Genomic DNA, 16,919 nt, shown 5'->3' with positions numbered 1-16,919 from the left:
CCTAGCATTGGAAAGTATGTCTCTTCCTATTACATAGCTACTTCATAAGATGCTGATTATTATTATTCCATATGAAATCAATTGAGTTGTTGGAATAGAAAAACAAGAAAGAAAATACCTAAGAAAATTTCCTCTGTTTTCTTTGAGGCAGTCTCACATGAGATAAATTTTTATACAAAGTGGTTCAAAAATAACTACCCTAACATTTTTCACAGATAAACTACTGGTAGGCTGGAAAATAAATAAGCTTTTTGTGCTTTGGGTAAAGAACTCCAAAAAATAGATACTTTTAGAGAACACAGTGTTAAAAACAAGTACTCTCAACTATTTTTGGAAGAAATAGAAATAAGTTATATTGTCAACATCCAAAGAAAATAGGGTAGGAATATCCTACATTAAAACGCCTTCTAACCATTTTGGAGGTTAACCTTCAAATTTCTAATGTGGTCCAATTGCATAGGGAATAAATTATAAAAATGATTCAGGTATTTCATTTATCCTTCAATTTTAGTAATTGTGTAAACCAGCACATAAAATACAAGGGAAATAAAACATGTATTAGAGATAGTAAAAAGAAATGGAGGAGAGACAGAAAGGGAGAGAGTAGTAGGGAGAGAATTAGCTTTATAACTCTATAAGTGAATATTAAGAATAAAAATACAGTATGTTTTTACATTAAATATGTAAATTAACTTTTAAATAAATTTGGTGGTTAAAAACTTGGGTGAATATTTCATTACAAAGAAATAAATTCAAGCTTTGTTACATTTAGAACACATGATACAATGAAGGACTTACAATGCACAAATGTATTATGAAATGTGAATTTTGGTTCATTTTAATTGTCGAAATGATAATGTTCTTGACACATTGTTTTAAATTAAGTTCCCTTGTCCTTTCGTATTTTCATATTTCATATTTTAAATATTTATTTTTTTATTGGAAAGTCAGATAAACAGAGAGGAGAGACAGAGAGGAAGATCTTTGACCCAATGATTCACTTCCCAAGTGGCCACAATGGCTGGACTGTGCCAGTCTGAAGCCAGGACCTTCTTTTAGGTCTCCCACATGGGTGCAGGGTCCCAAACCTTTGGGCCATCCTTGACGGCCTCCCCAGGCCATAAGCAGGGATCTGGATGGGAAGTGGACACGCAGGGATTAGAACCTGTGGCCATGTGGGATTCTGGCCCATGCAAGTCGACTTTAGCCACCAGGCCACCGTGCTGGGCCTGGCTTAAATTATATTTCTATTAGACACTGACATTCTACAATATCAAGGTTGGAATAATTTTTGTGGGATTCTTGAAACTAATATTACCTATAAAATACATGCATCTTGTAGATGAAGACAATTATTTAAAAACTAGTAGTACTTCAACAAGATCAGATTCTTAAAGGATATATTTCCACATTAATTAATTTGGATTTATAAGACTAACTTAGCTGATAAACTTTCTAGTAAGCAGAAATAGTTAATGTGTTAAAAAAAACACAAAAGAATAGGGTTTGTTGTGCTTGGAAATACCCATTTCAAATGTCAGTGAACTCATTGATTCTGGGATGTATCCTTCTCCTAGGTACACATTCACTGGGATCTACACCTTTGAGTCCCTTATAAAAATCTTAGCAAGAGGTTTTTGTTTAGAAGATTTTACATTCCTTCGTGATCCATGGAACTGGCTGGATTTCAGTGTCATTGTGATGGCGTGAGTAATTTTGAAAATTTGATAAACTCAAGAAGTGAGAACAGTCTTTGCATGAACCAGATGACTGTGACATGTTTTAAATGCAGAAGAAATTAAGTTTCCTGTTGTTAGTCAAATCATAGGCTGCACACATTTTGACAATACAAATACAAGATAAACATGTCCGATAAATGACCAAGAAATGGGATTACCTTCCTATCTGATAGCCTTTCTCTCATCATCAAAATGAAGTCACTTATTGACTAAAATTGGAAATAGTATTCTTTGATTAGTTTTCCAAATAGGTATGCACATCTTAGTGTAAATTGCACTAAAGGAAAGCAACAAATTTGTATTCGTTAAAAGCAACTGACAGCATATGGTGCCCTGAGACCCAAAGCAATCCGTTTGCGAAACACAAGGGGCTCTATGTGCCAAATCCAGCATAAATTCTTTATTTACTAAAAGCATTGTGGAAGCTATCAGTAACTCTGATTTAATTCTGCAGGTATGTAACAGAATTTGTAAGCCTAGGCAATGTTTCAGCTCTTCGAACTTTCAGAGTCTTGAGAGCTCTGAAAACTATTTCTGTAATCCCAGGTAAGAAGACATTGGTGTAAGGCGGTAGGCCCCTTCTCTCTCCAACTTTTCTTGTGTGTTATTGTGTTTGTGTGTGAATCCCCTATTACAGATATGTGACAGAGTTTGTGGACCTGGGCAATGTCTCAGCGTTGAGAACATTCAGAGTTCTCCGAGCACTGAAAACAATTTCAGTCATTCCAGGTGAGAGCTAGGTTAAACACAGAGGCTGACTTCCAACAGACTTGAACTGCAGAGATGTTGAGACTGAAAGCATTGGCCTTGTGGCTTGTTACTGGTGTTCATTACAGTCAACAATGTCAAATGATGGTCCAGGGCCAGTTCAGTTCCTGAAACCTAAAACTTACATTTATTTATAAAGTCAGCCTTTGAGTTTAACAGAAAATTGCATGAAACACCTATGAGAAATACTAGTTGTGCTGTTCTGTTCTGTTTCTTTCTGTTCCATTTCCATTGCATTTATGACATAAAAAAGCTTTTTTTTTTTTCAATTTTATCTTCGGATAGAGCTTTGTTGCCATGACTTTGCTATTGGAATTTATCCTAGACTGCTTTTAAACATGAATCCCTTTCTTTTAAGGGAGAAAATATTGTTGACCAGCATGCATTTGGTGTGGCATTTTTATTACATTAAAATTTTCTCCTCTAAGTCACTATGACCTAGAGACTAGTGAAAAGAATAGGTTGGAAAGAAGCAGCCTCGTGAACAAAAACTGAGATAAAAAATAACTGCAAATTTGTCTGAACCTGTTCATGGTAGTACATAAGCCATGAAAACAAAACTTCCTGACTAACTAAACTTTCATGTTGAACCTACAGGAAGCACATGGTTCAAATATTAATCTCTTCTCCCTGTATTTCCCAGGCTGCCTGGCCATCTGTAAAGCTAGCAACTATAACGCGTTTAGTATCTCTGGAGTCAGGCGAGCATTTGGGGGAGCCTCAGACTGTGTGTGACTCGTAAGCTATGGCACTCTTCCTCAACTGACCCACAGTTCTCTCTCCTCAGGATTAAAGACCATAGTGGGGGCCCTGATCCAGTCGGTGAAGAAGCTCTCTGACGTCATGATCCTGACCGTGTTCTGTCTGAGCGTGTTTGCTCTAATAGGGCTGCAGCTGTTCATGGGCAACCTGAGGAACAAGTGTTTGCAGTGGCCCCCAAGCAATTCTGCCTTTGAAACCAACACCACTTCCTACTTGAACAGCACAATGGATTCAAATGGAACATTTGTTAATGTAACAATGAACACATTTGACTGGAAGGATTACATAGGAGATGACAGTAAGAACTATTGGCGTATTATGTTGATCTTAGTGTTCTGAATGAGATTTCAGCTATAAATAGTTGAGGGTCTGGGTGTGAGGCCAACTTCGTAAATACAGTTTACTGATTTTTCTTCGGAAAACATTGGAGATCAAACTTACTCATACCTAATGTGAATTGGATTAACATGAAGCTTAATAGTCTCTTTTTACATCAACAGGTCACTTTTATGTTTTGGAAGGACAGAATGATCCTTTACTCTGTGGAAATGGCTCTGATGCTGGGTAAGATACACATTTTTGGAAAAAAAATGTAGTACAATTTGCAAGTTAAAAAAATATGTAGTGCAAAATATGTAAGTGTAGCTTTACACATTGAAATTAAACAGTGGTGTTGCCTAACTGGGACCATGCTTTATCAGTCTTACCAGATTGCAACTGACCCTAAACTCATTCAAGAAAATTATCACTTTGAATAAATCATTCCATTGCTCCGAAATCAATCAAGTAAGAAATAATCTAAATTAATGCTCTAAATTGTGAAAATCGATAATCTGCATTTTCTGTTAACCTATCAAAGCTGTGGTAGAAATACAATGAAGGAAACAAAATGGTCTTATTTGTACTGGTATTGGTGTGTACTGACAGAATGGGACTCATTGAGGTTGGAAAATATTCAAACTATAACTGGGATGTATCTTATTTCTAAAAAAGATCCAGTTCACAACATCATCTTCCAAGTGGAAGCCCACCTGGTGAACTGCTTTGTAAAGTTCATAAAATAACGTAGATCCCTGTGTGCAAGCAAGACAGGAGGCATGCCTGAGTGTGGCCAGGTCTAGTTCATAGTCATTTTGATCACATTCCTCAGTGCAATTTATAATATATATAACATATAGTATATAATATATAGCATATGATATATAGTATATAATATATAATATATTAGTCATCCCAATGGTATGGTCATTTATATAAAAAAAAAGAGAGGTACAATTTTTTTTAAATCAATGGTATAGCAAGAGTGAGTCTTTGGCTATAGAACTTAAATATATTCTAAGTCATTCTAAAAATTTGTGTGGTATTGAAATGTAAGAATGTTGATGAAAATAAACACCAGGCAAATTAATGGACATTTTTCCTGATTTCAGAAGTGTATAGCAGGAACCCAGAGACTTGGATCTTTACCAAAGTTTCCTGGGTCTGCACTGTGGTCAGCAGGCAGAGCCAGGTGTGGAACCTACACATTCCCAGTGCAGGATGCAGGGAATACAGCCAGGGTGTAGGAGATACAGCCAGGATGCAGGATACTGGCATCCTAATCTTCTCTGCTCATCGCTAAATAGCATTTAATTTCCACTCTGAGCAATCATTTAAAGTGTTTTCAAAAATGAAAACAAGAAAATTTGTTATAAACTTGGGTTTCAGCATTCCTACAAGTCAAAATCCAGTGGAAATTTCTGTAACTTCTGTGTTGACCCTAGCTTTTTTCCCATCTCTTCCAGCCAGTGCCCAGAAGGATATATCTGCGTGAAAGCTGGTCAAAACCCCAACTACGGCTACACAAGCTTTGACACCTTCAGCTGGGCTTTCTTGTCTCTGTTTCGACTCATGACTCAGGATTACTGGGAAAACCTTTATCAGTTGGTAAGGTCCAAATTAACAGGCACAGGGTCTAAATTTGATAAGTACACATGCAGGGACAAGTACAGATACTTGTAACACTGTAGAATAGAGGAGGGTTCATTATAAAGCAGTTGTGTATTGAATTTCAGTAGCTTATTTCATCAGTACATGAAGAGGCTTCAAATAACTATGGAAAAGTGGAATTATAAGAGAATGCAAAATTACCATTATCTTCTTGAAGCCTCCTATTGATGTGTATGCACATACACATACAAGAGAGCATCTTTTACATGAAAGACATGTAAGTGCCAGGGCCTATGGAGGATTCAAGGAATGCTCACAACTTCAGGGACTTTGCAGTTTGCTTATAGACATTATAAACAACATGTGAAAAGAAAAAAAGAATTAATTTCAAATGAAAGACAAGCAAGCCCCACTAACAACATAATTTTATTGCTTGTAATATTGTCTTGCTTTATAAGCCCTAATAAAACACTTTATTGACCACAAGTTTATATTCAGTAAACACTAATATTATTTCTATATCAAATAACATTACAATAAAGCTTAAGATGACATCATTTTGTTCCTACTTGTGTACTTATGCATTTTTAACATCAACACAAAATTGATTTTGGTCAAAATTGAATACTAAAAAAATTTATGGTTTGCTGGCTATGGTAATAGATCTTTACTTGAGGACACTGTGCCAAAATACTAATGAAGTTATCCACTTTCTCCCTAGACCTTACGTGCTGCTGGAAAAACATACATGATATTTTTTGTGCTGGTCATTTTCTTGGGCTCTTTTTACTTGGTTAATCTGATCCTGGCTGTGGTGGCCATGGCCTATGAGGAACAGAATCAGGCCACCCTGGAAGAGGCTGAACAGAAAGAAGCTGAGTTTCAGCAGATGCTCGAACAGCTTAAAAAACAACAGGAGGAAGCTCAGGTACTCTGCAATAGGCAGCACAGCTTTATGATTGTATTTTTATTTCTTAAGTAGGAATATTATCATACCATAAAGTTTAACTTGCACCTGGGACCTCATTTTGTATATGAAATTCCCATGAGGAATATAATAATTACTCAAGCCTGAAATTGTTTCTGAAGTTCATGGGAGAATGAGAATAAAAGATACGTTTATTTTAGTGCAAAAGTGTTTGAAGTTCATGCATCATTTTTTTAATCTAATTTATTTCCATGACCTGGCTTTTCAGGACATATTGCACACTGTGAGGAAATTAACCAGCACATAGAGAAGACATTAGCAATAGGTGAATAGGTACTGACCTCATGGAAATTAAATTTCATAAATACATAAACACTGACAGGTAGAGATACATAACTAACTGTACAGAGGAAGGTTCATTATAAACCAAGTCTGCCTACATTCCAGTAGCTCTTCCATCAGTACATGAAGAGGCTGCAGGTAATCAGGGAAAATGGAATTATCAGACAATGCAAAATTAGGAGGAATTTCATTTTTAGTTTAATTTTGAATGGCAATTTTAATTTTCTACTATTGGTGTTCCACCTTAATTCGACTTTTGAGATTTTATTCTGAAATTAGTTAAGCTCAAATGTGAAGAAAACTTTATACATATCTTCACTTAACTATTCTGTGGGAGAAAAATGCAGAAAGGCGTCTGACAGTAGATACCAAATTTAGATTTTTGTTAATATTAACAGGGTATCTGAATAGGGAATAAGGTGAATGGGGCATTCCTGTCTTGAGGCAGAAATATAGACATGGTGTTGAATTTTTTTTAAAAAAATCCTGTTTATGGAAATATCTCTCAGTATATTACTAGTTTTTTCATTTCTCTGAGAATAGTTCTGAAAGCAAAAATGTTTAATTTTCGTAAATTATAGTTTATCAAGTAATTTGGGGCTTTTAAAAGTTGTGATTTTGGTGTCACATTTAAGTAATTTTTTTGCCAAACCAACACCAGGTATTTATTTCTGCTTTCTCCCCCAGCTCCCCTGCTCAAAAGAGCTATAGCTTCATGTGTGACATTGAGGTCAATTGATCATTTAAAGTGCAATTTTGTGTAAGAAGCATATTATGTGTAGAGATTGTTTTTTAATACAGGTATTGATTATTCTGGTACTATTTGTTGAGCAAAATATCTTTTCTGCACTAACCCTTTCCCTACAACCCTTTCTCAGAAATCCAGTGCCTGAGTTCAATTCTATTCGCTTAACATGTCTCTTTATGCCAATACTACAAGTGTCTTCATTACTAAAGACCTATTATCATTCTTGAAGTCAGAAAGTAGATGCTCTTCAACTTCGCTTCTCTACTCAGATATTTTGGCAATTCTAAATCATTTGTAGTTTATATAAATTATAAACTAAGTTTATTGACCTTAGAGTGATTTTTGCTATGTGTTCAAGTTTGTGATCTTTACTAATTTTGCTCTTTATCATGGATCATATAATGTATTATTTTTACTTTCCTGACAACCTTAAGTTGAAATCAAGACACTTTCAATTTCACTTTGTTGGATGTTAGATGCTTTTAAATTCACATAGTAATGCTACCTCATTTAGAAGCAGTTTCATACTTTTGCTTTTTCTAAATGTTTAAGACTTTGTAGGTAGGATCAGAGTATCGTTTAGTGTAGGGTTTAGATTTCCCCACTCAGAAAATAAGGATTCATCCAAAACTTCTACTCAAATACCTTCATTTAAAAATAAAACACATGCTAACAAAGCTGGGAGGAAGAAGTACCATCTGTCACATTCTGGGTGTTTGGTGATAGGCCCTCCAGCCCTCCACCCCTGGTAGTTCCCCAACACCCACCATGGGGAATCTCAGTGGGAATCTGCAGCATTATCCTGGATCAGCTCTCTGCTCTGCCACTTGAAGTTCCCTATTCTGTTAGCTTCTCCTCTTCCGATATTGGAATCTATAGAAATATACTTTCTCTGTTACTCAGTTAGGAATTGTAAGGCTTCAAACTAAGAAAACCAGGAACCCTGCTTTCATTCTAGTCTAATTCATGTGTCTGAAGAGTTCCTGACCACATGCCCCATGCCTTAAATGGCAATGTTTCATGAATTCTCTGTTTAGTTGTTCAGAAGAAAGCAAGCAAGCACTAATCCCTGCTAATGTACCTTGACCAGAAACAAAAGTATAAGAGTTTTTTTGAAATATTTAACAATATTGACTTTATTGAAAGCATTTTGGCCTATTTTAATAAAAGTAATATATTCTGAATTTGTAAGTTTGGATCTTAAGTCTTTAATATTCTGATTTTTTTTTTTAAGAAAAATAGGCTAATAGTAGGAAGATACACAGTTGCTAAGCTCAACTACAGACAGAATTTGCTGAATATGCTGGCTTTGCTTTTCTCATCTTACCATTGCACGTCAAGTTGTAATATTATGATTTGTTGGTTTTATCAGAAAAACTAAAAACAAATTTTTAGTGATGCTTGTGATGCTTGGAAGTCTTATAAACAGATCCTTGTTTCTGTCTGAAAGTTCTGGTTAATTTCTGTTATTTCAGAGTTTTATTTCATATCACTACAATTGAAGCACTTTTGCAAGATAAATTTTATAATGAAAGGGTATTCTTATAAGTGTTAAATAAATACTGTATAAATACTATTTACAAATTGAATTATATTTTAAAGTTTCAGATTATTCAAGTATTATTTTAGAATTTAATGAAGTAAGGCTGCATAACAGATAGTATAGTGTAAGATTCGGTTTATTTTCATCTAATCCCTAAAGTAAAAAATGGCATGGCAGCAATTAAAAGATTACAAGCTTTCTGAAATTAAGTTTACTGTGTCTAATTAAAAAAAACTTTAAAATCTGATAATTTACTCTATGATTAGGTCAGCTAGAAAAAACATCTGCTCTAGTCAGTATTCATGGATAAGTTATCATGATTTGATCAGCATTAACTTCATATGTGAAAGATTAGTATTTGTCCAAGGAAATACTTTATATTGTTGATTGGGAGAGTATGGTACCAAACAGATTTTATTCGCCTGTTGCCAACCGGATATATAGTCAACATTGAAGCAAAAAGGGAAGAAAGAGAGATGGGAAGAGAAACAGAGAAAGGCAGAGAGAAAATGATAATAGATGATAGATAGATAGATAGATAGATAGATAGATAGATAGATAACAGACCTGTAATATTGCTTTGTTACAGTATAACTTTAGTTTTTCCAACTTCATGTGATTTCAAAATTACCAACTAGCCAGTGATTTTTATGAAACTAAGTATCCATTACATTCTTATTTATTTTCTTTTTCTAAAGATTTGTTTATTCTTTATTGGAACGTCATAATTATAGAGAGATGGAGAGAAAGATATTCCATTCACTCACCAAGTGGCCATCATGGCTGGAGTTGAGCTGTTCCAACATCAGGAGCCAGGAGCTTCCTCCAGGTCTCCCACATGGGTGCAAGGTCCCAAGGTTTTGAGCCACCCTCAACTACTTAAACAGGCCACAAGCAGGGAGCTGGATGGGAAGCAGAGCACCTGGGGTATTAATCAGCATCCATATGGGATCCTGGCACATGCAAGGCAAGGACTTCAGCCACAGAGTTATCATGCCATGCCTTATTTATTATTTTTTAAGGTCCTCCTAGTACTAGTCATTGGATAGGTATGAAAAATCATATATACAGCTCAAATAATCTCACCATTTTTCCATTCAAATTGTAGATCTATATCCATTGACTAACTTTCTCCATTCTTCCCTCCCTCCTAATTCTCTAAAGCTTGTGATGACTACCATTCTATCTCAGATTCTGTGAGATAAACTTTTGCCTATGAGAAAGAAAAGAAAAATAATTAATGCTTTTATATCTCAAATACATAAATTGTAAGAATTATATTATTAAAATCACAGAGATAGCGAGTTCCATAGTCAATGTATTGCCACATGGAAAGTTACTCATTGTGCAAATATAAAGTACAAAATTGTTGTTGGTTACCAGCAGAATTCAGCAAATTGCTCTATTACCCAAAGTAAGCAAGGATATTGACAGTGTCACAGAGCTGGTTATAAACAGGTATGCAGACCTGAGATATGACAGGAAACATCTGCCTGTGAGGGTAGTGGCAAATCACTGGAAATGGAACAAATGACGGATTTGAGTTGATGAGTGACACAGAAAATGTGGTGTGTCAGAGGTTCCCTTCATTGCTTCAGAAATGATTGTTTTTCTGACTTACTTGTACTATTACACAGGATAGGGAAATCATGTCTTACGCAAAACAAATTGTGGAAGTGATTTAAATGAACAAGAGTTTGGGAATTATGGAAAGAGAATATTACCATCACTTTCATTGTTTCTAGAGACAAACAAGTCAGTCAGTGATTTGCACTCTGTGTTTTGCAATACTGTCTGTGCATATTCAAATAAGAATTAAGGATTATATCTCCATAAATGGGGTACTTGTACATTCATTCATTCAACAAAGAGTATACATAGCCTCCTTCATGAATATCAAATATAGATAATACACAAGTATGTGAAATGAATAAATACAGTGAAAAAGGAAGCCTATTTCTAAAGCTACATCACATGTACCAAACCTTACCTGTGTGTTTCTGTAAAAAATGTATTGCCCAATTCAAAGATCAATATTATAGTTTTTTTGCATTCCCTAACTAACGTGAATCCAATACTATGTTTTGATTGTAGGTATCTTACTGAGGCCATGTTAATACTAGAGATTTTCCAGCTCTGCACATTTAGTTTAAAATTTTTTGAAAATTTTTATTTTAATTGAGATGAGGTTTAAAAATGGAATCTGCTAAGAATTTCCATCTTCTCAGAATGTGAGAAACAATACAAAGTTTTTTCATGGCTTCCTAAATAAGCCCTATTTTCATCCACTCTTAAAATGTTGCATAGAATATTCTGACACATAGTTTTTTTCTGAGATTTTAGAAAGTTGGGCTACATGTTGTAGTTCTTGCCTCTCTACTGTCTTAGAAAACTGACAGAAAGGTGTCCTTTTAAAGTGTTGCTTCACCAAATATTTACAGTGTCCTATTTCTTTCAAGTGACATCCTAGGCAACGCACAAGGAAACACTGAAAAATGTTTCTAGCTTGTATTCAGTAAGAAAGATTAAAACCAACAGCACACAACAAAGTTGTTTATATTTAGTGATCACATAAATAAAAATATAATTAATAACATTGTAACTTAGCTGTTTCCCCTTTTATCATATTTAAAAATAGGAAAATATTTAATGAAAACTTGGCTTTGATATGTACCATATTGTTGCTTCACATCCTAGTTAACGTATGAAACATGTCTAAATAAGTTACATCCCCAAAATGCTGTCCAGCCATATGAAAATAGAAAACATTTGCCAGATTTCTACTTGGCCTTGTTTTCAATAATAGGTATAGAAATCCAGCAGGCTTAAAAATAATTAGCACTGAAACATATAAAGAAAATCATAAGTTCACACTACCTTGAGTGATTATTTCAGTTACTTACGTTGTTACATAAATAAACTGTTATTTCTAACTACTTAATAAGCATAAAAATTTGCAAACTACAAGTGCTCTGTAATACATTTGATAGGTGAAGGAGAATAAACCAGTCAGCACATTCCACTGCTTCCTGAAATATTTGGAGTTTGCAAGAGAGAAACAAAATTTTTGGTCCTGAATTTAGAGGAAAATTATTTAACTCAGTTATTCACAATTGTACCCAGGAGGAACAAAACAATTGTGAGAGCAGTTGTCTCTTGAACTGAAGTTTATGCCCAGCTAAAGTTTTTTGGTATTTTTCCCAGAAGTGAAAGAATGTAGGATACACACTAAATCAGACTTTCCTTGCTTGAATTCGTAGCCTCATATGTTACTTCGTAGTATTTAAAATGTATTAAGTAAACTGTTGTGATAAAACAGAATAAGAGGCTAAAAGATATTGTCTTTACATTTAGTCCATGGTCTAAAATGGCAGCAATGCAGCGTAGTCATGGATTTCTAGGTTGTATGTTAAAAGAGTGACTGGCTTTGTTAAAACAGGCAGTAGCCGCGGCCTCTGCAGCTTCAAGAGATTTCAGTGGAATCGGCGGGCTGGGAGAGCTCTTGGAAAGCTCCTCCGAAGCATCGAAGTTAAGCTCCAAAAGTGCTAAGGAGTGGAGGAACCGCAGGAAGAAACGAAGACAGAGGGATCACTTGGAAGGGAACAGCAAAGGAGAAGGCGACAGGTTTCCCAAATCTGAATCTGAAGATAGTGTCAAAAGAAGAAGCTTCCTTTTCTCCATGGACGGGAACCGGCTGACTGGTGACAAGAAATTCTGCTCACCCCATCAGGTATGACTTTATATTAAGAGTTGCGGCCATTCTTGTTATTGCTATTTTTTTTAATTACTAAATTTTTGTTCTGATGTGTTTTTTAATAATATATAATCATATAGGGAACTGGAAACATTTAGTATAGTTTTTTTTTTTTGAACTTTCACAATCACCTTTAAAAGAATTTTTCATTAAACAACAATAACTTTTAAATTTGAGGGTAACACCTATCAAAATTTTCAATGGGACAGTGTTACATTTTGGGACCTCAGGCACGCCTATAGATGCAACTTCTGCTTTTCTCGGCTGATGTTGGGTTATAACATATGCCTTTTGGAATTTTTGCCTTTAACAGGGGATATAAGAAATGTACTGGAGTGAATCTCCAATACGTTGGCAAGGGGTCATTGAAATCATGGGTTAAATATTATTTACAAGACAATATTGAAAACAATTTTTATGTCTGATGTAATGCCAGTTATCTAGATTTTTGGCATAGTTTCAAGTCAGATTGGAATAGTTTTAAGTCTTTGTGCTAATCAAGTTTTTGGTTGTATAACATAACGAGTAAATAGATGCAAAATATTTGGTAAGTGCAGTTTTGGCTTTGAACATTCACTTGGTTTCCTTATAATTCCATATCTTTTGAAATACATAAAATCTTCTAATTATGTTAATCTGAGCCAAATTTTTATCCTAAATATTAATGCTCCAAGGAATACCTTGTAGAATTAATTTTAAGAAACTGTAAATCAACCAAGGAATATGTTTTTTTTATGAAGAAAAAATTTTTTTTCTAAAAAAGCATCATTGAGGAACACAAAATTTGGCATAGTACAGCATTAAGCTCTTGGTTCTGAGGAAAGGGAAGATGCACCTTAATCATTATATTCCTTAATATAATCAACCTTAATATTATTAACCTTAATATTCCTATACTCTAAGTAGTACCTTATAATTTATATTGAAGGAATAAAAATAGGAATCTTTAAGGAACCATATTAATAATATATAATGCATCCTCATATTAGAACAAAATATACATATACAGATTGAACTACTACTATCTTATATACTGCAATTGTATTTGCACATAATATAAATAGAGTATAACCCTAACTTAAATCTGGGGGTATTGGCCCCGGCACGGTGGCCTAGCAGCTAAACTCCTAGCCCTGAATGCCAGGATCCCATATGGGCGCCAGATCTAATCTCGGCACCTCCACTTCCCATCCAGCTCCCTGCTTGTGGCCTGGGAAGCAGTTGAGGATGGCCCAAAGCCTTGGGAACCTGTACCCATGTGGGAGACCTAAAAGAGGATCCTGGTTCCTAGCTTCGGATTGGCTCAGCTCCAACTGTTGTGGCCACTTGGTGAATGAATCATCAGACAGAAGATCCTCCTCTCTGTTTCTCCTCCTCTCTGTATATCTGACTTTGCAATTAAAATAAATAAATATTTTTTAAAAGCCGTATATAGAGACCTATGCACAAAACAACTCTGAAAATTGTTGAATGAAACCCAAATGAAAAAAACCAAAATATTTAACAGTTAATTTACAAATGCATAAGCATAAAAAACATTTAATTAATATATTTGCATGTTTACCGAAAATAGTATCATTTCTTCTATTTATCATCATTGTTCTCAAATAAGAACCCATAGGTTAGATCCTTCAGTCCTTCAACAGATGCTTACTAGTTCCCAATGAACAGAAAAGACCCACTTCACCGACTTCATGAGAAAACAAGGAGCAGATACTAAACAAAAAGAAGTTAGCATAGGCTATGTTGGGCAATCAGTTCTTTGGATAAAAACAAAGAAAAAAAATGGGACAAGTGTTATAATTAGAGGTAACATTATTAACAGTTAAAGAGCTAACTGTTTATTAGAAATTTGGGCAGAGATTCCCAGGAGACAAAGGAAGAAGCTATTTTAGGGAAAAGTACTCCAACTGAGGAAAGGAAAATGCCAGGTCTGATGTGGCTGCATGGAAGAAATACTGAAGTAGCACCAGGAGTGGGAGATGCTGGGGCTCGGAGAGCCAGAGAGGCACCAGAGCAAGGCAGATGACATCCAAAGCTTTAATACTAAACACAGAATCCATATGTATGTGTGTGTGTGTGTGTGTGTGTGTGTGTGTGTGTGTGTAGAATACAGGCTTTCTGTTATTTTCATTTGTAAATTGAGAGATAGCTAGACAGGTGAGATACAGGTAAGGTCACTCATTTAAAACATGTTTTAAAAATTATTAGCATTGAATTTACATATCCTAATAATAATACACAGAGGACATTAAAACAGCCCATAAATGGAAATACACCAGTTCTTGTTCTGAAACAGAAAAGAATTATCTTTAAGAGAAAATGAATTAGATAAGGTGGGAATAGGAAGCATAGAATGGATAGGGCATACAGCTCAAACAAGAACATTTTCTGAAAATGCCAAGGCACAGAGGCCATAAATTATGGATACACTGTTTTCTACTAACATAAATGTTAAATGTTTCTTTATTGTATTTTTCATTATTTAAATAAATAATACACATTCATAGTTCTAAATGGAAAAGTAGGAGCAAGTCTATAATGAAAATTGAATGTCTCCTAAGATTTTGTCTAGGTTGTTTGGATAGAAGCAATTTATTTTGAATAAAAAAATTTATGGCCAAGTGTAATTGTAGGAGATGTTGAGAATATACACATATCTAACTTTAAATGCTATTGGAGCACCCATCTCCAACAAATACTCACTTTATTGTTTGTACTGGGACAACATGATATCCCTGTATCTTCTTCCATCTTGACATTCCTTACCCACTCTGGGTCTGTGACCAGCAACAGGCAGAACTGTGTCATCCAGACATAATATTTTTCTGGTTTCCCTTTTCAGTACTGATAATTAGTGGAGACAAAGTCCATATGTTTCTTCTTATAATGGATTTTCTTTTTTACTCAAAAAAGTGGGATTTATATTTTAGCATGATTGGAGTAAAAAAAGATAAAACCTTGCAGTTTTAAAACATAGAATTTTGTTTTCCCTGAAAGCAGGCTAGCTACTGCTGTGGGTATTCCCTTCCCTCTGCAGCATCTTCTAGTGTGTTATTTTTGATTTATTTTCTCAGAATGCTATTTTTGTTATCTTCTTTTTTGGTCTCTGTTGCTTTGAGAGCTGTGTTCACACTCTTTATTATATTTTCCAGAGAATGAATAGAAGTTTCAAACAAACTCAAAGATCTGGAATGCCTGTGCAATACCTTGGCATAAAAACATGAAAATTAAAGGCATATACCAAATACCTTCTGGATGCAAATCCAAACATCATACTTCCAACCAATATCACCCGGGGTGATTTATTATTCCTAAAGATAGTTCAAGAATATAGGCACAATAAGATGACTATCTCAAACCATTCTAGGGATGGTCATAAAAAAAAAACAAGTTTCAGTCTCTCTGAGTGTGGAATGAGGTCAACGTCCATCATAATCACCTGAAAGATATATTGACAATTCAGATTACTGGATCCTTTCTTTCCCTGACTTAGTGTTCTATTGTCTTACCAGAGTAACTGAGACTTTTTTCAGCAAAGATATTTATTTTGGTTCATAACCCTGGAGATTCACAATCTCCAATGGGAGATGCCTCTCTGTTTGATTCATGGTAATCATTTTCTTGCTGCTAGTGCCCTGGAGCAGCAGTATCCGTCACATGGCAAGAAAGAAAGTACACGCATGTCTTTCCCTATCTCTCCCCTGATAAAACCACCAAGATTCAGTCATTGGCATTCCACTTTAGTGACCTAATCCAACCTATTCATTCCCCAAAGGCCTCATGTCTAAACAGAGTAATCAGATTTTTTTTCCCACCTTCTCAATGTCGTTAACATAAGACTTCTGGAGTCTGTCAGAAAAATATATCCAAACCCTTGCCTGGAGATTGAGGAGTGAAAGGGCATGATGCTGGCATCTGCTTGACTTCTGGTGAGTGCCTTGTGTGGCAGAACATTCAAGGCCAAGGGGGAGCAAGCAGCAGAGAGTTCTGGTCCCATCCTCAGTAAAAGCTCAACCACTCCAACAAGGTAAACATTGATCCAATCACAAGAGTCCTGACTGTGAGGCAAACAGCTCCCAGTAAGGCCTCAGATCCCTGCACTGCCACTTTGGGGATTTAAAGTTCCAGCACAAGAGGTTTGGGACACACATTCAAAACATGACAACTAGCAGCTGAATCATACTTTCAAAAAAGAAACCACTGAAATGTGTATCTTCAACACATAAAGTGATTCATAGAAAAACACTGAAGTTTCAAAATATTAGCTCCGTCACAATGGTTCAATTGGCTAATAACCTGTCTGCAAGCACTGGGATCACATAAGGGTGCTGGTTCGTGTCCTGGCTGCTTCACTTTCCATCCTGCTCTCTGCCTGTGGCCTGGGAAAGCAATGGAGGATGGTC

General features: G+C 35.3%; 1 protein-coding gene across 14 annotated transcripts in view; it reads left to right on the top strand.

Moving 5' to 3' along the window:
- The window catches only part of SCN3A (sodium voltage-gated channel alpha subunit 3), a 76,671-nt gene that overhangs the window by 10,878 nt on the left and 48,874 nt on the right, over nt 1-16,919 (top strand). For 5 of the 14 annotated variants that reach the window (XM_040972059.1, XM_040972051.1, XM_040972048.1 and 2 more), the window contains exons 4-10: nt 1,578-1,706; nt 2,377-2,468; nt 3,295-3,567; nt 3,770-3,833; nt 5,054-5,195; nt 5,920-6,126; nt 12,199-12,489. In XM_040972059.1, coding sequence (XP_040827993.1) covers nt 1,578-1,706; nt 2,377-2,468; nt 3,295-3,567; nt 3,770-3,833; nt 5,054-5,195; nt 5,920-6,126; nt 12,199-12,489 — 1,198 coding nt within the window. Of the gene's footprint in view, nt 1-1,577; nt 1,707-2,193; nt 2,286-2,376; nt 2,469-3,294; nt 3,568-3,761; nt 3,834-5,053; nt 5,196-5,919; nt 6,127-6,599; nt 6,607-12,198; nt 12,490-16,919 lie in introns of all 14 variants that reach the window. The other 9 variants (XM_040972060.1, XM_040972052.1, XM_040972058.1 and 6 more) reach the window with 6 other exon arrangements.

This window comes from Ochotona curzoniae, unplaced genomic scaffold, assembly GCF_017591425.1.
Source record: "Ochotona curzoniae isolate NIBS_2020 unplaced genomic scaffold, NIBS_Ocur_1.0 contig_2210, whole genome shotgun sequence".
Classification (NCBI taxonomy): Eukaryota; Metazoa; Chordata; class Mammalia; order Lagomorpha; family Ochotonidae; genus Ochotona; species Ochotona curzoniae.
The sequence above is the reverse complement of the archived record's forward strand: the minus strand, read 5'-3'. Positions and strand labels throughout refer to the sequence as shown.